Source organism: Lutra lutra, chromosome 4, assembly GCF_902655055.1.
Source record: "Lutra lutra chromosome 4, mLutLut1.2, whole genome shotgun sequence".
Classification (NCBI taxonomy): domain Eukaryota; kingdom Metazoa; phylum Chordata; class Mammalia; order Carnivora; family Mustelidae; genus Lutra; species Lutra lutra.
Window position 1 is genome coordinate 164,038,832 of NC_062281.1, and position 25,727 is coordinate 164,064,558.

Genomic DNA, 25,727 nt, shown 5'->3' on the forward strand with positions numbered 1-25,727 from the left:
ACATTTTATAAGCGTTCGCTCACAAACATTCCTCAAGCCCTTATTTTTGCACCAGGCTTTCTTCCATGAGCAACAAACAAGCTATCCCTTTTTATTTATATTATATTCTGCTCTGAAAGTTCTAGACTTTCTCTATTTATATCCTGTCTACTAAATGGGTCTTGTCAATGATGAGTTCAGTTTTGGACATGTAGCAGATGGATTTTGGGGTGGAAGAAAGTAAAGATTCATTTGAATTCCCTGTTGTCTGCACGTTGCTGTCAACTAAATTCTTGGATGTGCTAATGTGTCAGTTTCTAAGGAGTGTTTTCTTTAATAGGGCAGGAAAGCTCCTTGCAGGCAGAGGGGCCGCCCCCAGGAATACCTTTGTGCTTAGCTTATGGAGGGCCCCACAGCAATGTCTGTCGACTAAAGGAACAAAATAATAAAACTAACAGCCAGGGGCTTTTATTTATTCATTTTTTTCCTGGTTGGTCAAATTCTCTGACCCGTGGAAATAACATAAAAGCACAAATACCCTCTGAGCCAAAATTTGGGGGTTTTGGATAAAGGGCAAGACCAATTTATGGAGAATAAGGGAATTATTCTGGAGAGTCCTGGATCAAATCTTACTACAGGAGGACCATTTAGACTAATTTTGTTCAATCTACCAACAATCCTGAAATCAGTGTTCTGGTAGCTCTTCTCTTCCTATCCTCTGTTTTTCTTATGACCTTATCATTCTGTTTTTAAGTAAGTTTCTCTTGATCATAACGATGATATAGTCTCATTGTAGGGAATTTGCAAAAATACAAAAAAGCATAGAGAACAAAATTTAAATGATCCATAATCCCAACTTCCAGAGGAAATCCCGTTGCTAGCTGTTTTCTTACTAACTGATCTATGTGTATTTATTTTACTTGATTAATACCGGTTTGCTATAGAGAGTTATAAATTCTGCTTTATTCCATCTGGCACTTTGCTGGAAGCATTTCTGATGTTAGCGGCTCTGCTGAAAAACCACACATTATCAGATGGTTCACCTTCCGAGCGTAGCTTGGATAGCCTATGCCAGTTCCATCTTGAGTAAATTGAAAACGTCTTGTTATTTGTGGTTGTTGGCTGAGTCTCTCAAACACACCTGGTTTTTCGTTTTCAAGGACTCCATTTCCTGGAGGAACTTATCGGTTAGCTCCTTAATCTTCTCAGAGTAGTTCATGTCTTTCAGTCGAAGCTGATACTCGTTCTCCATTTTTAATTCTTCCACACGAGTCTTCAGCTCCAACATAATCTGAGCCTTTGGGGGAAGGACACCAGAATCAAGAACATTCACAGTGGGGGGCGAATCAGAAGAGTTAACCTGGTGGCCTTGAGCTCTCTTGAGATCTGCAGCTCTGCCCAACCTCAAACTCATGAGTCTCTACTGCACCTTGTCATCTTTTCCCCGCAAGACACCAGGGCTAAAAACTAGAAGACATAGGAGTTTCTTCCTCTGCCTTCACAACATCCATACGGTGAGCCCCACTGGGCACCAGTCATGACACTAACAACTCTCTCATCTTCAGATATGCGTAAATGCCACCTGCTCGGTGAGGTCTACTGGGACCACACTGGGTAATCTTGTGGCCCTTCCCTTCCCATTCCTGGCACTCATGACCCTCTGCTCTACGTTACTATTTTCTTAGATCTAGGCACTTTCCAATGCAATTTAGGTTTGATTTTGTCTATTGTCTTTTGTCTTCTTCCCCCATTAGAATTTAAGCTTGAGGAAGGCTCAGCTCCTTGCTGGCTTGGCATACTGATATACACAAGTATGCCTAACACACAGTAGGGACCTAAAGAACATGTGTTGAACTCGGATGACTGCCCCATGGAACTTACTACTGAGGAAGCCAAATAACATCATTACAAATTCCGATAGGTGCCCAGAGCCGGGTGGTTCCCCAGGACTGTCAGTGTGCCCCTCTCAACATCTATCATGCCTCTTCTGGCCTCACTATCCTTACTTTAACTGAGGTCCTAACTCTTCCTGCCTTGCTGGTTCCTATGTCTAGTGACTTCTTCTTTCAATCTGTTGTATTCACTGATGCCAAAGTTTTCTAAAAATACTGAGACAGACACCCTTCATTTCCTGAAAAAGGTAACGCTAACGACAGAGAGAGTGAGAACACAGGTGTTTTCCTCTCACTCATCCATGATCACCCCCCACTCCCACCCGTGCGTCTCTATCTCATCTATTTTGGTTCATCTCCCCTCCACCCCCCCCACGGCAGACCACTAGAGAAGAAGGAATGTGTTATGCGCATTTACGCAATCCCTGCCAGTGGACAAGTGTGGACCTGGCACACAGGAGAGACTGACTGAGATGAGGGGTGGAAACAAATTGCTTGGGCAAAGTTGGGGATGAGAGTGTGGATGTCTGGTCAGGGCACTGCATGTGATGTGGGATGGGTGGGAGGCAGAGGGACAGGAGGCCTAGACCGGGTCAGACCATCAAGGTCCTTGCCAGCCATGATAAGCATTTAGGATTTTCTCCTATAGGGCCTCTGAAGGTCCTGCCCAACCTGATTAAGTTGATTAGGTCTCAGAAAGGTCTCTCTGGTGGCAGTGTGTAGCTCGGGCTAGATTCAAACATGAAGTCAGAGGGATTAGGTGTGTGTGTGTGTGGGGGGTATTTCACAGTCTAGTGGAATAAAGAGATTCAAGAGCAAGATTTTAGCGGCCTCTGGGTGGCTCAGTTGGCTAAGTGGCTGCCTTTGGCTCAGGTCATGATCCCAGGGTCCTGGGATTGAGTCCCACATTGGGCTCCCTGCTCTTTGGGGAGCCTGCTTCTCCCTCTCCAACACCCCTTCCCCCCCGCCGCCACTTGTTCTCTCTCTCTCTCTCTCTCATTATCTCTCTCTCTCAGATAAAGAAATAAAATCTTTTAAAAAAAGAGCAAGATTTTAGGGAATGTGGTGTCTGACTGGGTGTGGGGTGGAGGGGACAGGGCTGTGGATGAAGACCAACTCCTTGGAAGAGCGCCCCCTGCAGGTTGCACTTGGACTCTCTTGCTTCACGGCTTTATCCTGGGTGCCTAGCCCAGGACCAGCAACATACCGCTAAATGAATGTTTATCAGATGAGGCGGTCTCCCTGGGGTCTGCCTTGGACTGGTGGGATACATTTGTTGATGGGAGTGCTGGCTTTGGGCTCACGCTCATCGCCCTTCCTCAGTCTGTTCTCCCCCTGGCTGCAGAGGCGGCTTTCTTTGATGCAAATCTCATCAAGTCATTCCCTAACTTAGATCTCTCAGTGGGTCCTTAGGAACAATGTCCAAAGTCTAAACTATGGTGTAAAAGGCCCCCACTATCCTCTTCCAGCTCCAGCTCCACACACCCTCTCTTCTCTGGCCCCACCTAGCCAGGAGCGTCTTCCCCAGAGCACCTCTCTCATCCTCCTGCACACACATCCCTTGGTGTGGAGGACCCTTTTCCATCTGTTCCTGAAGGCTCCATCCAAGGCTCACTTCCTCTGGCACCACCTGGCCTGGGTCAGGGTCCCTTCCCCTGTAACCCCAGAGCATCGTTCCTTCATAACACCTGTAACACACTTAATTTTCCTTTTTCATTTTACCTGTACCTCTTCCCAGGCTACAAGCTAAAGGCCCCTGCGTATCTTTCACTTCTGGCACCCCAGACCTTAGTACAGTGTCTGCTATGTAACAGACCCCTCTGTGAGTACTAGTTGGATGGTTGGATGAATGAATGAATGACAGAATGAGTAGGTAAATCATGTCCTGAGAGACAGTTACATAGAAAATCATAGAATATAAAGAGAAAAAGAGAGCTGGGAATTCTGGAAAATGTGACTTTTAATTTTAATTTTAATTTTATTTTATCTTATTTTTTAAAAAAGATTTTATTTATTTATTTGACAGAGAGAGACACAGCGAGAGAGGGAACACAAGAAGGGGGAGTGGGAGAGGGAGAAGCAGGCTCCCCATGGAACAGGGACCCTAGGGTCATGACCTGAACTGAAGGCAGACGCTTAACGACTGAGCCACCCAGGTGTCCCTAATTTTTACTTCTTAAACAAGAGTTATTTATTTGAGAGAGAGAAAGAGTAAGCATACGCAAGTGTGGGGGAGGGGCAGGGGGAGAGAACATCTAAGCAGACTCCCACTGAGTGTGCCCGGCATGGGGCTCGATCTCACAACACTGAGATCATGACCTGAGCCCAAATCAAGAGTTGGATGCTTAACTGACCAAACCATGCAGGCACCCCCAGAAATCTGAGAGGGAGTTGGGAGGGAGCTAGGAAGGACAGAGAGGCTCACAGGGAATAAGAGTGCAGTCTCACAGATACAGAGAGAAAAGGGGCTCCAGGAAGTGAGCAGAACATACACTAGTCACTTCCGGCTTGGCAGCAGCTCGGCCAGACCCAGCTGGGGGTTGGGTCCGGAGTCAGCCCAGACACCTCAGGCTTTTGGCTCAGCCTAGAGTCTCCCAGTTGCTCTTTTCCTCTACTCTCTGGGAGGAATGGGGGAGAAAACAGAGAAGAAGGAAGAGGAGGAGACACACTTCCCTGCCTGCCGTAGGTCAGACCCTGACTCTCATAGGCTCTCCCTCGTCCTTTCCTCCCACTTTGCCTTTCCTGCAGAAAGTTCTAGGGAGCTCTAGCAGGGATCTCTGGAAATGTCTGGGTCTTATCATCTCCTGTTTTGGGGCCATTTCTGCATGGTTGTTCTGATGGTTTTACTCATCTCTACTTGACTGAGTTTCCTGATCACAGGGCCCAGGCCTGTCTTTTACACATGCATCCCCAGTACCTAGCAAACAGCAGGTATTCAATAAATGTCCTTGAGATTCTGGATGAACAGCAATGAATGCATAGCTCTGCATTCTCTGTAAGCCTTGTGAGTTTCCCATCCCTTTGGTGTCTCCCTTAGGGAGCATGGTGCAGAGCTAGCTGTCCACTCAAGACTCTCAAAACATGGGGCGCTTGGGTGGCTCAGTGGGTTAAGCCGCTGCCTTCAGCTCAGGTCATGATCTCAGGGTCCTGGGATCGAGTCCCGCATCGGGCTCTCTGCTCAGCAGGGAGCCTGCTTCCCTCTCTCTCTCTCTCTCTGCCTGTCTCTCCGTCTAATTGTGATCTCTCTCTGTCAAATAAATAAATAAAATCTTAAAAAAAAAAAAAAGACTCTCAAAACACGTCTTCCCAGAGTGTTTAATGCATTCCCAGCAGGGAAGGGACTTTGGGGTAGGGATTAAGAGAGTAGGCTTGAAATTAAATATGGAGCAGAACTCTAATCCTTCTATATGTCACTTAATTTCTCCAAAGTCACCTCTTGAAACATGGGGAGAATAGGATCTTTCTCACAGAGATGATGTAACATTTAAACAAGAAAACACTTGTAATTAGTACAGTGCCTGGTTCATGGAAAATCTAAAAAAAAAAATGCTGGTTATCATTACTTTTATTGTTTTATTATTAAGAAGCCTGGGTTTCAGGGCTGTTTTATAAATACTTCATTTTTTTTTAAATAAAGAAGGCTCCCCTAAGGAGTTATTAAGTTTCACAGATACAACTGGCACATTTAGCATGTCAGTTCAATTCTGCAAATATTTACGACCCTCTTCCACATGTCTAGCAAGGGCCAGAAACTAATGGTCACACAAGAGAACGGCTTGTCATGGTTCCCGCTCTCCAAGAGTGGGAGGAGGAAAGCTAGTTCACAGGCTTAAAGTAGAGCAGAGTGGAGTCAGGATGACCAGGGGGCAGGATGGCACGCAGGGGTGAGGGTGGAAAGAGATCCAGCCACAGGGAGGAGAGAGGCATGGCTCTCGGTGTGGGCTGGAAATACGCAGGGAGCAGGGAGTGTGGGACTCAGCACGGGGCACTGGGTGCAGCCAAGTGTGCGGGGCCTTGAATGCCGATCCCAGGGGTTTGGACACAGACTGCTAAGGAACTTCCACATCCCTCTTCATTCGATCTGGTTCTTACCTTCTCTTCCATGTCTGTTTTAGTAACAAGCACCTCTTCGGCAAAGCCTACTTCCCTCTCACGCTTGATTCCCCGACCATCCTTATCAAAGACCTTCCAGGTAAACAGGCAGCCATCCTCGGCAACGGTCAGCAGGAATTGGTCATCAAACGTGAGTGACATCTGAGGAGAAAAAGAACTTAGAGAAGAAGCTTTCAGAGGCCATGGATGACCAGAACTGACCTGGTTATTTGCATGGTAACTGTTCAGGCAACCCTGAGTGGGCACAGCTTCACGGGCAGGAAGACTGGATCCTGGGTAAGAAGAAGACACGGAGCTCTCACAAGCTTCTGTTAACAAAGAGAGGAAGCAAGACTGTGTTTATGTCCTCTGTGGATTTGGAATCTTAAGAGTTAACTATTACCTGGATTATAAAAAGAACCCTCAAAACAGTAAAAAACCCAAACAACCCAACTAGAAGGTGGGCCAAAAATATGGGGACATTTTACCAAAGAGGGTATACAGACGGCAAAGAAGCACATGAAAAGATGTTCAACATTATTAGCCACTAGAGAAATGCATATTAAAACTAGGGGGAGATATGACTACACGCCTGTTAGAACAGCTGAAATAAAAAATAGTGACAACGCTAAATGCTGGCATTGATGCGGAGAAACTGGATCTTGCATGCATTGCTGGTGGGAGTGGAAGAAACTTGGCAGTTTCTTAAAAAATGAAACATAAACATATCCTATGATCCAGCAATCGTTCCCCCAGGCATTTATCTCCGAGAAATGACGGTTCACCCAAAAGCTTGTTTATGATGGGTCATAGCAGCTTTATTTGTAATAGCCCAAAACTAGGAAAAAATGAACTATCCTACAACAGGTAGATGGTTAAACAAATTATGGTGCATCCAGGCCATGGAATGCTACTCAGGAGTAAGGAGAAATGAAATAGTGATACATGAAATAACTCAATGGAGCTCGGGGGTATTGCGCTGGGCGAGAAAAGCCACTGTCAAAAGGTCACATACTGTATGATCCCATTTATATAAAATTCTCAAAATGACAAATGATGGAAATGGAGAACCAATGAGTATTTGCGAAGGACTGGGGGGGGCACCTGAGGGGGGTGGGGGTCACTTGCAAGGGCAGCACGAGGGGTTTCTCTGTGGCCACGGAAAGTACTTGTGTATCCTGACTGCAGTGCTGGAGACAGGAATCTAGGCACGTGATAAAATGACATGGAAACACACACGCATATTGTACCGATGTCAGTGGTATGATACCATTCTTCTTCTGTCGTGTGATACACTTCCACCATATCGCACCAATAGGTATGACAGATGCACTTACTTGGGGGAAACTGGGAGGGGGTGCCCAGGACCTCTATGCTCTCTTTAAATTTCCTGTGACTCCATAATTATCCCCAAATAAAAAGTGAAGGCCAAAGAATCAACAATGAAAAAGGCCTTTTCAACAATCAGCGAATGTGTTGAGAACCTTACAAATGGCAATGCTCTTCTACTCATCACCTCTGTCTACCAGCTCAGCCTTTGGGATGATCAGAGACACCCACAGGACCCTGTGGAGCAGGATAGTGGGTAGAGTTCATAAGATCATTAAATGCCCAGTTGTAAGAAAAGAATTAAATAAGTTATATCCATCATTTGACAGGATATATGTGTAGTTACTAACATCATGTCTTTCAGGAACATTTAATTATATGAAAAAATGCTTATAATAGCATTAAGTAAAAAAAAAAAGCAGGCTACAAAAGTGTATAAACAGTATAGCCTCAATGTATGTAAAATACACAGAAATGTAACAAAAGAGTAAGAGAAAATGCATCAAAATATTAATGATGATATTATTAAGAGGATTTTTCTTTTTTTAGAGAGAAAAAGAGCATGTGAACATGTGAGAGAGGGTGAGGGACTGGCAGAGGGAAAGAAAGAATCTCAAGCAGGCTCCACACCCAGCATGGAGCCCCTCGGGGGCCTGACATCATGATCTGAGCTGACATCCAGAGTCAGATGTCCAACCACCTGAGCCATGCAGGCGCCTCAGGAGGAATTTTATTTCTAAAATAAACATGCATTATTTTTATAACAGCAAAATAAATACCTTACCCACAAAACTTCATACTTATGAAGAGAAGAGGGGGATTTTTAAATTTACTTTGAGTGCAAGACTCAAGCTCAGTACAAGAATGTTCCAGTTGATAATGAAAAATCCTTTCTTTAAGTCAATCAGAGAAAGATGATTATCATATGATCTCATTGATATGAGGAATTTGAGAAACAGGACAGAGGATCATAAGGGAAGGGAGGGAAAAATGAAACAGGATGAAACTGGAGAGGGAGACAAACCAAGAGACTCTTAATCTCAGGAAACAAACTGAGGGCTGCTGGAGTGGAGGGGGGTGGGAGGGATGGAGTGGCTGGGTGATGGACACTGGGGAGGGTATGTGCTATGGTGAGTGCTGTGAATTGTGTAAGACTGATGAATCATAGACCTGTACCCCTGAAGCAAATAATACATTATATGTTAATTTTTAAAAATCCTTTCTTAATAAGGACATTATCTGCAGGCAAGCCAGTATAGAGTTTGGGACAAACTTCAAAGCCTTGGGTGTTGGAGTTGTTGGAGCGACAATTTACAAATATGTGCTCACAGTATTGCCCCAGGAAAGGTCTTTTGTACCTTCAGGCAGTGGCAGGGGCTCATCTCCTGGGCTTTGGCTCTTTTTAAGTCCAAGGCACTTCCTTGGAGGAGGAAAGCTGTGTGCCACGACCAGCACTCAGCAGATGGGAGATCTGGGTGGCATGCCTACAGCATCTCTTAAATGGCCCATTATCAGGCATAATATTATGAGGAGCAACGTTGTATAAGATTCTTTAGGTCTCTTTCTGATTATTTCCTAGAATATATTCCTGGGAGTAGTTTAAATAAAGAATATTAGTAGCCAATCAATGTTCACGGAATGGGTGGTTGGATGAATAAAGAGGGAGAGAGGAATAAGGGGAGAAAAGCCACCGGGGAGGTGGAAGGGATGAAGAAGGTATGTGGAGGGCAGGATCAGATGGATCCAGCAAGGGCTAGTTCTGGGCATGGGCCCCTGAGCAGAGGAACCCTTCTTACCTTGGTGATGGGACCGGCATGGGCCTGGTACTCATTGAATTCTTTCTGCAGAGGCAGTGGGTACTTCATTGCGCGAATAGTCCCCACCGAGGTGCCCACAAAAATCATCCGCCCGGAGTGTGAGATGACAATGGCCGTGTAGATGACGTCAATTGCTGAAATCTCTCGAAGGACCTGCGGGGACACAGACGGCTCTGCTCAGGGTGAGGGGCTGAGCCATACCCTCAGGGTGTCCCTCCCTCCTCACCTCCTCACTAGCACCATTTGATGGTTTTCACATTTTGTAAATCATTCAATCCTCCCCCAAACCCTTTGAGGTAGTTACTGTAGCCTGAGCCCCAGGGCCCACGAGTAATTTGCCTCAACTTACCCACCGAGCCTGTGGTAGTCAGGCCCCAGGACAGTCCGGCCCCAGCGTCTCTGCTCTTGACTGCTGGGCCACCTTGCATCTCAAATTCAGAACGGGGTGTGGGTCCTACAGTTACTCAGCAATTATCAGTGTCCCTTACATAAAGGAAACCCTACCAGCAGGGAACTCATTCAATTCTTCACTTGCTCATTCACTCACCTCCCCATCTAGCCACCCAACTGCCCATCCCCCCTCCCACCAAACACTTGTTGAATGTTTGCATGGATCAAACAGCTAGCAGGGATCCCAAGAGGCGGGAACAGTGGGCCTGCCCTGCAGGGGCTTTGCTCTGGTTCAGCATTGGAAAAGCCACCACACAATTAGGACTAAGCTACCCAGGGGCACAATGGAGAGAACCCCTCCTCTCAGCTGTGTTCTAGTCATGGGGGAACCCATTTCAGGTCAGTTTGCTGCCATGGTATCTGTGCACTTGCCCAGGCACTAGCACCGGGATGGGGACAAGCATTGGAGAGAAGCTGGAGAAGCCAACAAAGGTCAGCTGTCGCTGGACGCCCAGAGAAGTACACAGCCACACTTGTAGGCAGAAGTGTTCTTGTTGAGCTCCTCTCTCCCCCCTCAACTCTTTGGAGCCAAATGAGGTAGTTCCTAAAATTCAGAGTTTGAGGGTTTCAAACAAATAGGGTGGCAAGCTGAGGTGACAGCAGGAACTATAGTTCTGTTTCTACCCCAGGGTAAGCATGTAGTTTAGAGATGCTGCTGACCTGTAGGCTTGGATGGTGGAAGATACCTTAATGGCCAGGCAGCAAAACAGAAGTGGAAAGAGGCCCCACAGTTTCACCCAGTCGGGTAGGGCGCTGGACAGGAAATGCCAGGAGTAACAGTGACTGAGCTGACCCAAAAGGCATGAGGGGCTGGGCATTATAAGGAGAAGGGGCCCTGTTCTCATGAGCCCTCTTCCCATCACTCTTCCTGCAGCCCACACAGAGGCTACCTTCTGCAGACCAAGCCAGCAGCCGGGAGGGAGGCCCAGGCCAACTCACCGAAGAGTCTGCAATCTCCTTGAGGGTCTGGTCTGATCCAACCGCAAAGATAATTTTGGAATCAGGGGAGACAGTAACACAGTTGTAGCTGCAGGACTTCAGCACACATTCTGTCTCTCTCTTTCCAGAGGACAGATTCCATTCATATACGGCACCATCTGTGCCGCAGGAAATCAGTTTGCTGTCATCCGCATTCCACACAATTGAACGAACCTACAGGGATGAAGACAAACCCAGTTAAAAATCTGCATGCACGCGCACACGCACGCGAGCACACACACAGACACACACACCCCTCCTTTGGGAAAGGAGGATGCATGCCTCACGTGTTCCACTAGACTGAGGCAGCGTGTCCTTTCCTGGTGCGTGCCCTTCAGCAAGCACAAAACTGACTTTATTTGGAACACAGCAGAAAGAAGTCCACCCTCTTGGCATTGTCTAAAATCATGGAGATATTGGTGGAGAGCAATTAAGAGAAGGCTGGTCAGTCCACGATATAAGCAAAATAGCAGAGCATAAGAATTATTTTATAGAACAAGGGAAAGAGACGGAGAGGAAGAGCCCTTCTGCAATCACAGAGACAACTCTGGGGGTCAGGAGGGCTGTGTGCATGGGCTAAGCCACACCAGCTCAAGAGTTGTCAGGGCAGGATGTGGGGAAAACCGGAAAGCATCTTCTAAGCTGCACGGGGACCCATTAACACAGGGCAGAAGCCTCACTGGCACAAGGGGTTTAAACATAACATTTGACCTAACGCTAACTGAATAATAATCTCCTCTGGTCCACGGGCATCTCCCAGGAAGCCAGGCTTAGAGATAAAAATCACACTTATTCCTTGCAGCCTGGAAGACTGTATGCATGACTAAGGCTGCACTCTCTTGGGTGCAATCACAGAGAGAACCTCCAAACAACTAGCCAGTCTCTGGCTGACCAAGGAACAAAAAATGTGAACTCCGTGCACTGTGACAGCAGCTCCTGGTCACACAAATCCAACAGTAAAGGGTAAAAAGCTAACTGGCTCAGGGGGCTAAGCCTAGTCTGCGACTCGTAAGTGGCTCAGGTCAACCCAGGAGCAGTCCCTAGGTAGCCAGAAGGAATGATAAAGAAGGAAAAAATCTGAGCAGAGACATCAAGGCTGCACACTGCAGAGGAAAGAAAGACTTTTCAGAATTAGTTCAGCCAGGTCACTAAACAAAGACACATCTTTCTAGGCTTTCCCTGTTGTCATATTTGTAACTCCCTTCTCCAGTAGTGAGAGACGTGCCTCCCATTATCTTCAGTATGTTTGCTTATTTTCTCAATCTCCTCCTAAGTAACCTACATCATGACCCACTGGCCACTTCTTTTGGTATTTCCAGGACTCCTACCCTGTCAGGCACATCCTTGACCACTTCTTCAGCTCCCTCTCCACCTTTGAAATTGCATTCTGTTTGTTACTATTATGTAAAAATACACTTGAAAAAATATAGTGACATGATTTCCAACAGTATTCCTAGATTCACTAATTTTAATAGTTTATCTGAAAATTCTTTGAGCTTCCTACATACTCAATCATGTCATCTGTGATGATTTATTTATTTCTTTCCAATTTTTACGCCTTTTATTTTGCTATGGTCTGGATATTTGTGTCTCTTACCTCCCATCCCACCTCCCCCATGGTTCATATGTTGATGAGTGCACTTATGAAAGAGGCCCGAAAGGGCTAGGTCACCCCTTCCACCCTGTGAGGACATGAGAAATCTATAGCCAGGAAGCGAGCCCTCACCTACCCATGCTGGCACCTGGATTTTGGACTTCCCACCCTCCAAACAGTGAGAGAAATTTTCTGTTGTTTATGAGATACCAGTCTGTGCTATTTTGTTATAGCAGCCTCATGGACTAACACATATTTCCTTTTCTTGCCTTATTGCATTGGTTAGGACTCAGTACAAGGCTAACTGAAGGCATCATGTTTTGTTCTCTATCTCAGAAGGAATGCTTTCATAATTTTATAATTAAGTGGGCTGTTTGTTGTAGGTTTTCTTAAATATCTTGCATAAAATTTTTAAGGATTTAAAAAAAGATTTTATTTATTTCTTTGACAGAGAGAGAGAGCGAGAGCGTGCATAAGCAGGGGGAATAGCAGAGGGAGAGCGAAAAGCAGGGTTCCTGCTGAGCAGGGAGCCCGATGAAAGGCTCGATCCCAGGACCCTGGAATCACGACCTGAACCAAAGGCAGACGTTTAACTGACTGAGCCACCCAGGTGCCCCTTGTATAAGATTTTTAATAAGTAAAATGAGACGTTCCATTATTTTTTATTTTTTAAGTGTTGTTTTTAAAAATCATAAATGGATATTAAATGTTATCAATTTTTATTGTATCTGGACTTATGGAGATAATAAGGATGAAAAATCATGTTTATGTCAATGTGGTATAGTATATTAATTGATTTCAAATTGTAAAACAACCTTGTATTCCTGGAATAAATCCAACTTGGTCATTCTATATTATCCTTTTTATATGTTGATGGATTGGTTTGATAATATTTTGTTTAGGATGTTTTTATGTTCATGAAAAAGACTGGCTGATCATTCTCCTTTCTTGTGATGTCTTTGGCAGGTTTTGGTATCGTGATTATGCAGGCCTCATAAAACAATATTGGGAAGTATTTGCTCTTTTTTCTGTTCTTGATAAGAGTTTCTTCAATATTAGCATCATTCTTCATGAACAGACATTTCACTAAAGAAGACATACAAATGGCTAACAGACACATGAAAAAATGTTCATATATCATTAGCCATCAAGGAGATTCAAATCAAAACCATATTGAGATACCAGTTAGAATGGCCAAAATTAACAAGATAGTAAATAACAAGCGTTGTTTCCACTGTTGGTGGGAATGCAAGTTGGTGCAGCCACTTTGGAAAACAGTGTGGAGATTCCTTAAGAAATTAAAAACAGAGCCACCCTATGACCCTGCAATTGCACTACTGGGTATTACCCCAAAGATACAAATGTAGTGAAAAGAAGGACCGTCTGTACCCCAGTGTTCATAGCAGCAATGGCCACAGTCGCCAACTGTGGAAAGAACCAAGATGCCGTTTAACAGACGAATGGATAAAAAAGATATGGTCCATATATACAATGGAATATTACTCAGCCATCAGAAAGGATGAACACCCAACTTTTGTATCAACATGGATGGGACCAGAGGAGATTATGCTGAGTGAAATAAGTCAAACAGAGACAGTCAATTATCATGTGGTTTCACTTATTTGTGGAGCATGAGAATAACGCGGAGGACATTGGGAGGAGGACAGGAAAGGGAGTTGGGGGAAATTGGAGGGGGAGACAAACCATGAGAGACTGTGGACTCTGAGAAACAAACTGAGGATCTTGGGGGGGAGGGTGGTTGGGGGTTAGGATGAATCTGGTGGGTATTAAGGAGGGCACATATTGCATGGAGCACTGGGTGTGATGCATAAACAATGAATCTTAGAACACTGAAAAAATAAAGTTAAGAAAAAAAGATTAGGGTCATTCTTTTCCTAACAAGTTGATATAATTCTCTAATGATATGCTCTGGGCCTAGTTTTCCTTATAAATTCTCTACAGACTCAATTTTTCTTGGAATTTGTTGGTTTCATCTATATATTCAATTTATATAAAGTTGTTCAAAATAGCCTCTTTTGATCTTTTTTATTATATATAGGATTTGTAATGATATCCCCTTTTCATTTCTCATACTGGTTATTTACCTTTCCTCTTTTTTTTCCTCCCTTGATCAGTCATGTCAAGGGCTTGTCCATTTTACATTTTCAAAAAACTAAGTTTTGGTTGCACCTGGCTGGCTCAGTTGGTACAGCATGCAACTCTTGATCTCACGACTGTGAGTTCAAGCCCCATGTTGAGGGTAAAGATTACTTAAAAAAAAAAAAAAATCCAAAGCAGGTTTTGGCTTTGATTGTCTTTTATTGTGTTTGTTTTTTATTTCGTTAACTTTTGCTCTTAGCCTTATTATTTCTTTCCTCTTATCTTCTTTGAATTTACTTTCTGTTCATTTCCTAATTTCTTGAGGTGGATGATTATATCACTGACTTTTAATCTTTTTTTATATTTCTAATATATACATTCAAGGTTATAAATTTTCCTTTAAGTATGGCTTTATTGCATCCTCCATCTGTTTTTTTTTTTTTTTTTTATTGCAGATGTAAGTCCAACATATATCCCTGGTTAGACACCGGTGTTATAAATATTTGCAAAGTTGTGAAACTAATGGCTGCTTTCCTGGACTGGTGAGGGAGGGCCTCCCGTGGAGGACGCATAGTTCTAGAAAGAGCATCAGAATTACCTGGTGTGATTTCATCTGCATCTCCATAGTCGCTTGAAGACCAATCACACTGTTGAAACTGAAGAAGGTCAGTAACTCAATAATACTTGTGTTTTCATAGCACCTGCACCGATGCACCTGTGACTTGCTAAACTTAATGGTCAGTTTACAGGATTTCTCTCTGACCTTTATTTTTAATTTTTTTTAAAGTTTTTTTTTTTGAGAGAGAGAGAGAGAGAGAGAAAGAGCACATGTGTGCATGTGTGCAAGTGGAGAACATGGCAGAGAGAGAAAATCTCAAGCAAACTCCCCTCTGAGCATGGAGCCCAACATGGGGCTTGATCTCACAACCCATGAGATCATGACGTGAGCCAAAACCAAGAGTCAGATGTTTGACCAACTGAGCCCCCCAGGGCCCCTCTCTGACCTTAAATGCCCCCAACTTCTATATCCTTTTGGGAATGAGTTCCTTAGCTTCTGTGATACAATTCCTTGATTCCCAGTTCTTCTGTGCCTTCCTTCACAGGCTTTCTCTACTTAACCAGTTCCTTAAATGTTGGTCAACTGTCTCCTACCCAAGATTCTTCTCAGATTCCACACAGGCCCTCGGTGATATAATTCATGCCTTTGACTTTCACTACCACCTAATCCCCTGAATCTTCATTTCCAGCCTTCTTTCCTGATCTCCACTCTCATGTGTCATACTTCTTGGACACATCAACATAACAAGTACAAAATAGAACTAATATCATGTTTCTCTCTGTCCCTACTACAAAAGCTGCGGTTTACTTCCTGACTCATCTTTTACCCTCACTTCTTAGCTGGTCTCCATCCCTCCAGCTTCCCTCCCCTCTAATCCATCCTCAATACTGTTTGGAGGAGTTCATTTCTTTGTTTGTTCCTTAGCTTCTTTTTTTCTTTCTTTCTTTCTTTCTTTCTAAGATTTTACTTACTTATTTGAGATAGTGAGAGAGAAAGTGGCAGAGGGAGAAGGAGAAGCAGGCTCCCCGCTGAGCAGGGAGCCTGATGTGGGGCTGCATTCCAGGACCCAGGCATCATGACCTGAGCTGAAGGCAACTGAGCCGCCCAGGCGCCCCTGGAGAAGTACCTTTCTAATCCCACTACTTCCTTTCTTAAATCCTTTCAGTAGCTTCTCATCGCCTACGTCCAATTTCTTGGCATAGTACACACACTATGATGCAGCCAACCTTTCCAGCTCCTTCTACCACTTCTGGAATGTGCTCAGTGTTCCAGCCATGTATATCCCAAACCACTATCCTATTTTATACTCCCATTCCATCATCTTTAACAGGTCCTTCTGCATATAATGCCTTTCTTAAGTGCTTTTCCTTTCCAAATTCTTTCACCTTTCTTCTTGGCCTTTCAACTTTTGGGCCCTCCCTTCTCTTCATACCCCACCTCCACTCTATCTAAAAACTGTTGGTTTTGCTTCCTAAATGTCTTTTGAAACCACCTACTTCTCCCTATCTGTCCCACCTCCATCGTGGACCAAAATAGTGTAGATATCTACAATATTCTCTTTACCATTTCCACCCTGTCCTTTTCAATATATTCTTCTCTCTGCAGCCAAAGTAATCTAAAATGCAAACCTGGTCATATTATTCCCTGCCCTGAATGTCTACAATGGTTTAAAGGAACAAGGAGGACAAACCCTTTTTATCATTTTTATCCTTAAAAGGCCTGGAAGGTTCCATGTACTTGGGGCCCTGCTAACCTCACCAATCTCGGCTCATTCCTGAGTTTCATCCTGATGTGTACATTCCAGCCCCACAGACTTTTCAGTTCCTCTGACAGCCATGCAATCTCTCTTCCCAGGGTCTTTGGATTCCTCTCTGTAATGATGATCACCAGCTGTGCCTGGTTAATTCCTTCCTACTCGCTTAGGACCCAGCCTTTGTAAACACCCCCATCTAAATTATGCCAACTCTTTGATTATTTACTCTCATAACACCCCATGTTTTTCTTTCACTGCATTTATTGTAATTAGTAATTAGCCTGTGCTTTTGTTTTACTGTCTCCTTCCCCCACGTAAACAGTGAAATCCAAGAAGAAAGGGCTCATTTCTCTTTTGTTCACTCAGTGAGTGTAATGCTTGACTCTGTGCCCCTCATTTCCCTGGACTCTGCTCACTCACTTACCTTCCCTGTGTGTCCTTTCAGGTTCGAGACATTCTCCAGGCTTGTGGTGGTAAAAATGTGAATCACATTTCCATTGACTGCAGCGAACAGGTGACCCCCATTGCTAAAGGAACACTGCGAAGAGATAAAGCAAGACATCAAGAATGAAAGAAAGAAATGAGCAGTCCGGAGGTTATAGCTGAGAGCTCCTTTTCCTGAAGAGCTCTGGCTAAAACATTTGTGGAAGTGGGAATTGGTGGAAGGCACAACTAGGACTGAGGAAGGGCTGACATCTTTGCTATTGCCATAGCCATACTGGCCAAGATTGCGGCCACTGCCCTGTGCACTGACCGTGAAGCTGCTTGGATCATAGTGCACAGCACCCAATCCGTCTCTACAAGTTTCAGAGTGGGGAAGCAATTCCCTCAGTCACTATCTGGTTTCTGCAGTCATCTCAGGGGGAAGTGCGATGGGCTGCTTCCTGCCTCTCTCTGTTAACGTGCATATTCCCTGGCCCCGCTCAGTCTCCAACCTCACCTTTCCAGTTGGGACTCTGAGTCTGGTATAACTTTGCTTTTTGATGTTTTTTGTTCCTCTGCAATCACAGAGAGGATTAATCACACCTGGGATCTCACGAGGTTTGGGGTTCCATGAAATATCTTGATGAGCATGAGAAAAATGAGATGGAACCTATACGTTCAAGAAGTGTGGTGAGAGAAGAACTAGATTTCTTCCTTTTTCTTCTTTTAAAGTCACTGAAGTTCTTTAAGACAGGCTTTGGTCTCACCTCACAAGAGCGTGCTTCTCCAAGGGGAGTCCGCTCACTTCACGTATCTGATGATACTCGAAGAACAAGAGTTCTTGATATTTCAACCCCAGTTTTCTACAAAACTGGACCATTATCTCCAGCATCTTACCTCTCTGCATCCTCTGACAGAATATTCTTTGAAGGAACGTATATCATCAATGAGTAGATTCATAAGGCGTAGTTTGTCAGCAAACCCTACTACAATGAAGTGTCCAGACGGGTGAAGGCTGATTGTATATGCCTCTTCTTGGTATTCCTTAAATAGCTCCAGTGTGCTGTGAGAAAGACCAACTACTGAATTAGAAGTCCAGCCCGCTAATGCCCTTGAGCCCTCCACTGTATCTGCCAAATACTTTTATCATAGCATTTGAGATACTTTGTTGCTTAAAATGATTGGTTCCTCTTTTTTCTAGATTTTGGTTCTTTGGGGAGTGTCCCCAGCAATGAGTATGGAAATTAGGGGACGTGATCAATGAGCTGTCTAGTGATGCTGAGGGCACAGCTCCATTTAGAGTCCTCAGATCAGAGGGATCACACAGTTTCTTCCCAGCAGCCCAGCGGCTATACACAAAGACCCAAGATATTCCAGTGTGGGGCCAAATGTCAGGAGGGTAAATTTACTAGGGAGTTAAGGGTGACGGGGTCAGGGATAAGGAGAAAGAGATGGAATGAGTGATCCTGAGAGCTCTATGTGGCAAAAAGTACATCAAATGGGAGTGAGGGGATAGGAAAACTGGAAGAACATAGGAAGTTATACAAGAAGGTGAGATACTGGTGTGCTATCTTTATGTCCCTAGTGTCCAGCATGGTGTCTGGTATGTGGTAAGTACTTAATGAACACAAAGCAATCTTCTAGGTCAAGCACAAACAAAAACAGAAGGGAAGCAGGTACGTTGCCTGATTTGCTAAAAAAAAAAAAAAAAATCTTTTCCAGGGTGCCCATGTGGTTCAGTCAAGCAGCTGCTTTGTGCTCAGATCATGATCCCAGGGTCCGGGGATCAAGCCCTGTGTCGGCCTCCCTGCTCGGTGTGGAGCCTGCTTTTCCCTCCTTCTCTGCCCCTCCTCCCTGCATGTGCTCTCTCACTCAAATAAATGAATAAAATCTTAAAAAAAATTCTTTTCCAACTGAAAGCTTCTAAGTAATTACATTTTAAAATTTTCTAATTAAAACAATTCACATGAACAAATTTAACAACTGAAATCTTGCACACTACAATAGCAATGCCTTTCATCCTTACTTTGATTCGTAATTCCAGATGCGAACGGATCGATCCAGAGAACAGGTGGCAATGAGGGGTTTGCGGATGCACGTGGCTAGACCAGTGATGGATGCCGAGTGCAAGGGGTACATCAGATACTCGAAGTGAGCGGGCTCCCCCTGGAAAAATCACAGAGTGAGATCTGGCAGAGTGAGCGAGAGGCTGGCTGTGCAGGTCACCTCTCAGTACTACCAGGAACATCAGTTAGCCTGGCTGCCCAGGAATCAGGCTGTAGGAAGACCGCTTTGGTATCATGCATCTTATTTTATTTTATTTTATTTTATTTATTTATTTTTTAAAGATTTTATTTATTTATTTGACAGAGAGATCACAAGCAGGCAGAGAGGCAGGCAGAGAGAGAGGAGGAAGCAGGCTCCCCACCGAGCAGAGAGCCCGATGTGGGGCTCGATCCCAGGACTCTGAGATCATGACCTGAGCCGAAGGCAGCGGCTTAACCCACTGAGCCACCCAGGCGCCCCCATGCATCTTATTTAAAAACATTATCTTAATGGCGATACAATATTTTATTCTATAGCTATGCCAGAATTTAATATAGATATACCATTCCTCTACTGTGGGAACACTTCAGTGGATTCCATTTTTTTGTTGTTGTTGTTATTTAGGAGTAACTAGACTAAACATGCTTGCATGTATGTCTGTGTACCTCTGTGATTACCTCCTTAGATCCTGCAGTGTGAGTGTCCAACACTAAGCTTTTGAATATGTAGGCTTCCATTTCCAAATACCTCCACCTTGAATAGACTTATTGCCAGTTGCTGGCAAAACCACCAGGTAAGGAAGTAGAGCGCCCCTACCCACGGAGGTCCCTTTTTCAGAATGCCCTGGATAACTTAGACACTGACTGCTCGATTGATCCCACTTCTCCCTTCCTGTGCTCTCAATCCTGCCCTTAAGCCTTAAATTAGCCCATAAAGAGTGAACACTTATAATCCTAGACATCCCACCCTTACTGCCTCATATAGGCAAAGTCCCGTCTCTCTCTTTTTCTCTCTCTCCATGACCTCACCGTGTGGCCCTCATGTGTGCTCTGTACCCTCCAGAGCCTGTAATAAATCATGTTCCCCAAAGTTCCCTGAGGGTTTTTGCTGAAGTGCCTCCTGCAATCTTAGTGAGAAACAAAAGGTCTGGTCCAGCCACATCTCTGTCCCTGGTGGAAGAAACGTCTGGGAGTTTGCTAGGAGTACTATGGGCCTGATCAAGTGTCTCAGGCATTCCTAGCCAATAGCATCACTATCAGCAGGCTGGGACTGACACAACGGATACTTTTCTAGAAATAGAATATCGGGGGGAAAATGTCATTCGAAATTCTAAAGACCTTGATAGGTACCGCCAAATTCCTCTCCAGAGAAACGGTGCTGTTCTGCCACGGGCAGCAGTGGGAACTGGGTGAATATTTGACATGAAAATGTATTCTATTACACTGGCTGTGTAGGCCCCACGTGTTCTGTAACCGGGAGCTTTATCACTGGGACACCTGAAGGAGGAGTGATGGCTGGGGAGCTCAATCAGGTGCACCTATTTTAGGCCATTCGCAAGCAAGACAAAGGCTGGGATGGGGGTTCCGTCAAATCCTGGCCCTTTCCCACTTATCAGCTTACCTCTCTCCACTCGGCCTTCCCTACCACCTTGGAGGAAAAGGTGCTGTGCTGGGGTCAACGAGCTGGCATAATTATTATCATTCTTTTCCGTGTCTTACCCCTGTTTTCTCCAATATCTTCAACCTCCCTGTCTCTACTGGTACATTCCTACCAGCTTTTAAACACACTTAAGTCTCTCTTATCTTAAGAACAGCAGTAGTTCTTTCTTTTGTGTGGTTTTATTTTTCTCCACCTTTGCCCGAGAAGCTGTACAATGATGGAGAATCAGGCGAGCAGGCTTACTGGTTTCACTTAGAATTCAAGACCTCAACCCTCAAACGGACCCAGTAACTCTGCCAGGTTTCTCAGTAAGTTCACTTCCTGAATCTATAAGAGATACCAATTTCATGGTATTTATTCTCTTTCTAGGCCCTTCAAATGCTCTTCCTCTTCCCCCATTCCCAAAGCTCATCTGATGACCTGGCTTCCTATTTCCTTGATTTGGTATCTTGATTCTCTTTATTTTATATCCCAGGGGCAGAGCTGTAGACCATCATAATCAATTCATGTATGGTCATTCTTTATTTTATGTTTATTTCTTTTCTCTGTTCTTTAATTTTTGCTCTTATTCCTCCCTCTCAAAGGCACCAATCAATGTGTTTCATTTCTGTCCTTGGATATTTCTATAAATGGCATGTGCTTCAGATTGCATTCTGTAGTTTTACCTTTTTCTCTCAACCATCTGTGTTGTCATGTGTATAATCATCGCTTCTAACTTAGGTTTGGTATTCTGTAGAATGAATCCAGCTACTTCACTTTTCTATCACTCCTAGGAATGGACATCTGGGTTGTCTTCAACTCTCCATTCCTACGAACATCAAGGTGAAGGTCTTTGGGCATGTTCTTTAGCAGACCAGCATGATGTAGCTCCCGGTATGCATCTAGGGCCAGACCACTGGGTAACAAGATGTATGCATTCTCTATTTGACCAAGAACTACCAGATTGCTCTCTGGAATACCTGTGCCAGTTTACATCCCCATCACCATCACATTAGGATCCCCCTTCTCCCTTGTTCTCAGAAGTCTCTGGTGAGATCTGACTTTCTAATTTTTGGTAATATATTAAAAATAATTCTTATAAAGAAACCTCTCAGTTGTGACGTGCAGGAAACCATTACCCCACCACTCGGGCCATGCTCTCTGGCTGCTGTGGCCACCCCTGCCCTTGCCTCTGGCTCCATTTAAAGATCCTAAACCATGCTAGGTGAAATAAGTCAATCAGAGAAAGACGATTACCACACGATCTCACTCATATGCAGAATTTAAGAAAAAAAAACAGAGGATCATAGGAGAAGGGGAGGAAAAATAAAACAAGATGAAATCAGAGAGGGAGACAACCACAAGAGACTTAATCATAGGAAACAAACTGAGGGTTGCTGGAGGGGAGGGAGTTGAGGTGATGGGCATTAAGGAGGGCATGTGATGTAATGAGCACTGGATATTATCTAAGACTGAAGAATCACTGATCTTTACCTCTGAAACTAATAATACACTCTATGTTAACTGAACTTAAATTTAAAAATATCCCAAACCATAACTGACTCCAAGCATTTCACAATCAATGAAAAAGGAGAAATCTTTGAATTGCAGGCTGAACTCAATAAGGAAAAAAAAGAAAAGAGAGGGAGGCTGTGAAGAAAGTGATTGTTGCTATGACTGTGGGGGAGGATGTCAGCTCTCTCTTTCCATATGTAGTGAACCGTATGCAAACCAGTCTGGAATTAAAGAAGCTTGTGTATCTCTATTTGATGAACTACTCCAAGAGTCAGCCAGACATGGCCATCATGGCTGTCAACAGCTTTGTGTAGGACTGTGAAGATCCCTATCCTCTAATTATGACCTTGGCAGTCAGGACCATAGGGTGCATCTGGGTGGACAAGATTACACAAGATCTCTGTGAGCCCCTTTGTACGTGCTTGAAGGATGATCCCTATGTTGGAAAACAGCAGCAGCAATTTTGTGTGGCAAAAGTCCATGATATCAATGCTCAGATGGTGGAAGATCAGGGATTTCTGGATTCTCTGTGGGATCTCATAGCAGATTCAAATCCAGTGGTGGTAGCATTATCTGAAATCAGTGAATCTCACCTAAACAGCAACCTGCTCGATCTGAATCCACAGAACGTCAATAAGCTGCTGACATCCCCAAATGAGTGCAATGAATAGGGCCAGATTTTCATCTTGGACTATTTAATAACAGCCCTAACGATGACAGGAGTTTAGAGCATCTGTGAGCACATAACTCCCTGGCTATCTCCTGCCAACTCAGTATTGGTGCTTTCAGCTAATAAAGTTTCTAGAGTTATTACCTAAGGACTCTGATGACTAGAATATGCTACTGAAAAAGTTGGCCCTTCCACTTGTCACTTTGCTGTCTGGGGAATCAGAGGGGTAGTACATCACCATGACGCTACTTCAGCTGCCTCATCCCACTCAATGTGCTTTCTGTAGAAGATGGCAAATGAAGTGCCAGGTCTTCTTTGCAACAAGGAAGGATGTTCCCAATGAAAACAAAGCTCAGTTTTAGATTAAGGAATGTTATTTAAATGTCAACACTTTCCAGCAAATTCAAAACAACAACGTTTATACTACTGCCAAGAGGATTGTGGAAGGGCAGAACATGCTGTACTAATCCCTGAAGCTCATTGATGGCATTTGGATTTTGCTTGAGCTATGTATCTAGCCAGGAAACCCAAGTTACATGCTGTCACTGAAGCATAGAGCTCCTGAAGTCTCTTAGTACATCAATGACAACATTCTGAAAAATCAATAGACTAGATTGGTCTAGTGCCATCTGGCCACCCTGTGACTTGTGCAAGCCAAGGACTCTTAACTGGAAGGAACTGTATTGCCATGTAGAATCTGAACCCAAACACTCTGAGGCTACCCACCAAGGCAGTGGAGACTCAAGTTTGTGCTAACTTTAGGGTACAGGATAGTTTTAGCTTCCTGTGAATATTTGTAACCACTGCTTCAATCACTTTCCACCTCCTGCCACCTGCCACTGCTATCTGTCCTTAGCTGTGAGCCTCTCCTTACTACGCCAATAGCTGGCATTTTTGAGTGTAGTTTGATATTTTGTAATTGAAAGTTCATTTCAAAAGCAGAAAAAGATAAAAAAATATTAAAGCAAGGAAAAGTGTCATTGAAAAAAAAAAGAAGAAAGATCTCAGACTTGTTTTAATTTGCATTTTTGTACACATAGGCACCAGAAATTGCTTGTGAGAGTGACCAGGTATTGGATTCAAAGTACGAAGATTTCACAGTGGCCATTATAGATCTGTTCAGAGAACTAAAGAAAACCATAATTAAAGAAGTAAAGAAACTTTTGATAACAATGTCACATCAAATAGGGAATATCAAAAAGGGATAAAAATTATTTAAAAAATAGAAATTCATTGTTTGTAGCAGCAATGTCCACAATAGCCAAACTATGGAAAGAACCTAGATGTCCATCAACAGATGAATGGATAAAGAAGATGTGGTATATATATACAATGGAATACTATGCAGCCATCAAAAGAAATGAAATCTTGCCATTTGCAACAATGTGGATGGAACTAGAGGGTATTATGCTGAGCGAAATAAGTCAATCAGAGAAAGACAATTGTCACATGATCTCCCTGATATGAGGAATTTAAGAAGCAAAGTGGGGGGTTTGGGGGGTAGGGAAGGAAAAAATGAAACAAGATGGGATCAGGAGGAAAACAACCATAAAAGACTCTTAATCTCACAAAACAAACTGAGGGTTGCTGGGGGGAGGAGGGGTATGGAGAGGGTGGTTGGGTTATGGACATTGGGGAGGGTATGTGCTATGGTGAGTGCTGTGAAGTGTGTAAGCCTGACAATTCACAGACCTGTACCCCTGGGGCAAATAATACATTATATGTTAATTAAAAAATAAAATAAAATAAAACTAATAAAAAAATGGAAATTCATGGGGGTGCCTTGGTGGCTCAGGTCAGTTAAGCTTTTGACTCTTGATTTCAGTTTAGGTTATGATCTCAGGGTTGTGAGATTGAGCCCTACATCAGGTTCCACATTGGGCATGGAGCCTCCTTAAGATTCTCTCCCTCTCCCTTTGCCCACACCCCACCCCTGCTTGTGTATATGCTCTCTCTCTCTCTCAAAAAAAAAAAAAAAAAGAAAAGAAAGAAAAAAATTCTGGGGGTGAAAAATAAAATTAACCGGAGTAAAAAATCTACTAGAGGGACTCAAAAGAGATCTGAACTAGCAGAAGAAAGAACTAGTGAAGTTAAAGACAGATCAATAAAGATTACACAATCTGAAAAACAGAAAAAAGAATGAAGAATAATGAACTGAACTGCAGGTCAATGTGGAACACCATTAAACACACACCAACATATGTACAATGGGAATACCAGAGAGGAGGAGAAAGAGAAAGGAGCAGAAAAATATTTGAATAAATAATGGCTGAAAACTTCCCAAACTTATTGAAAAATATTAATGTACACATCCAGGAAGCTGGATGAACTCCAAGAAAGATAAACATGAAGAGATCCACAGACATGTGATAGTAAAAATATCAAAAACTGAAGACAAAAAAAAAAAAACACCTTGAAAAAACCAAGATCAAAATGATTGATCAGTTACAAGGGAATTCCAACAAGATAACAGCAGATTTCCCAGCAAAAATAATAGAAGCCAAAAGGGAGTAGAATAACACATTCAAAGTACTCAAAGGAAAAACTGTCTATCAAGAATTCTATATCGGGCAAAGCTCTGTCTTAAAAATGAAAGGGAAATAAAAACATCCCCAACAAGCACAAAAAGAGTTTACTGCTTGCAGACTTGCCTTATAGGAAACACTAAAGGAGATTCTTCACGTTGAAAACAAGTGACTCCAGAGAGTAGTTTGAATCCATCAAAAAATACAACACCAGTAAAGGTAGCATGTCATTATAAAAGATAATATAAACACATATTTCCTCTCCACTCTTCTTTAACTTCAGTGGAAAACCCACTATATAAAAAAATACATATATTATGCTTTGTTGGGTGCATGGAAATATATCTGCCAATAACAACAAAAAGAA

At 43.6% G+C, this 25,727-nt stretch overlaps 1 protein-coding gene across 5 annotated transcripts in view; it reads right to left on the reverse strand.

Moving 5' to 3' along the window:
- Positions 1–25,727, reverse strand: part of CFAP57 (cilia and flagella associated protein 57) — a 71,448-nt gene that overhangs the window by 32,348 nt on the left and 13,373 nt on the right. For 4 of the 5 annotated variants that reach the window (XM_047727711.1, XM_047727714.1, XM_047727712.1 and 1 more), the window contains exons 7-13: positions 18,993–19,132; positions 17,864–18,029; positions 16,968–17,081; positions 10,499–10,711; positions 9,089–9,262; positions 5,964–6,125; positions 1,121–1,276 (exon numbers count right to left, since the gene is read on the reverse strand). In XM_047727711.1, coding sequence (XP_047583667.1) covers positions 1,121–1,276; positions 5,964–6,125; positions 9,089–9,262; positions 10,499–10,711; positions 16,968–17,081; positions 17,864–18,029; positions 18,993–19,132 — 1,125 coding nt within the window. The remainder of the gene's footprint in view (positions 1–1,120; positions 1,277–5,963; positions 6,126–9,088; positions 9,263–10,498; positions 10,712–16,967; positions 17,082–17,863; positions 18,030–18,992; positions 19,133–25,727) is intronic. The other variant, XM_047727715.1, reaches the window with a different exon arrangement.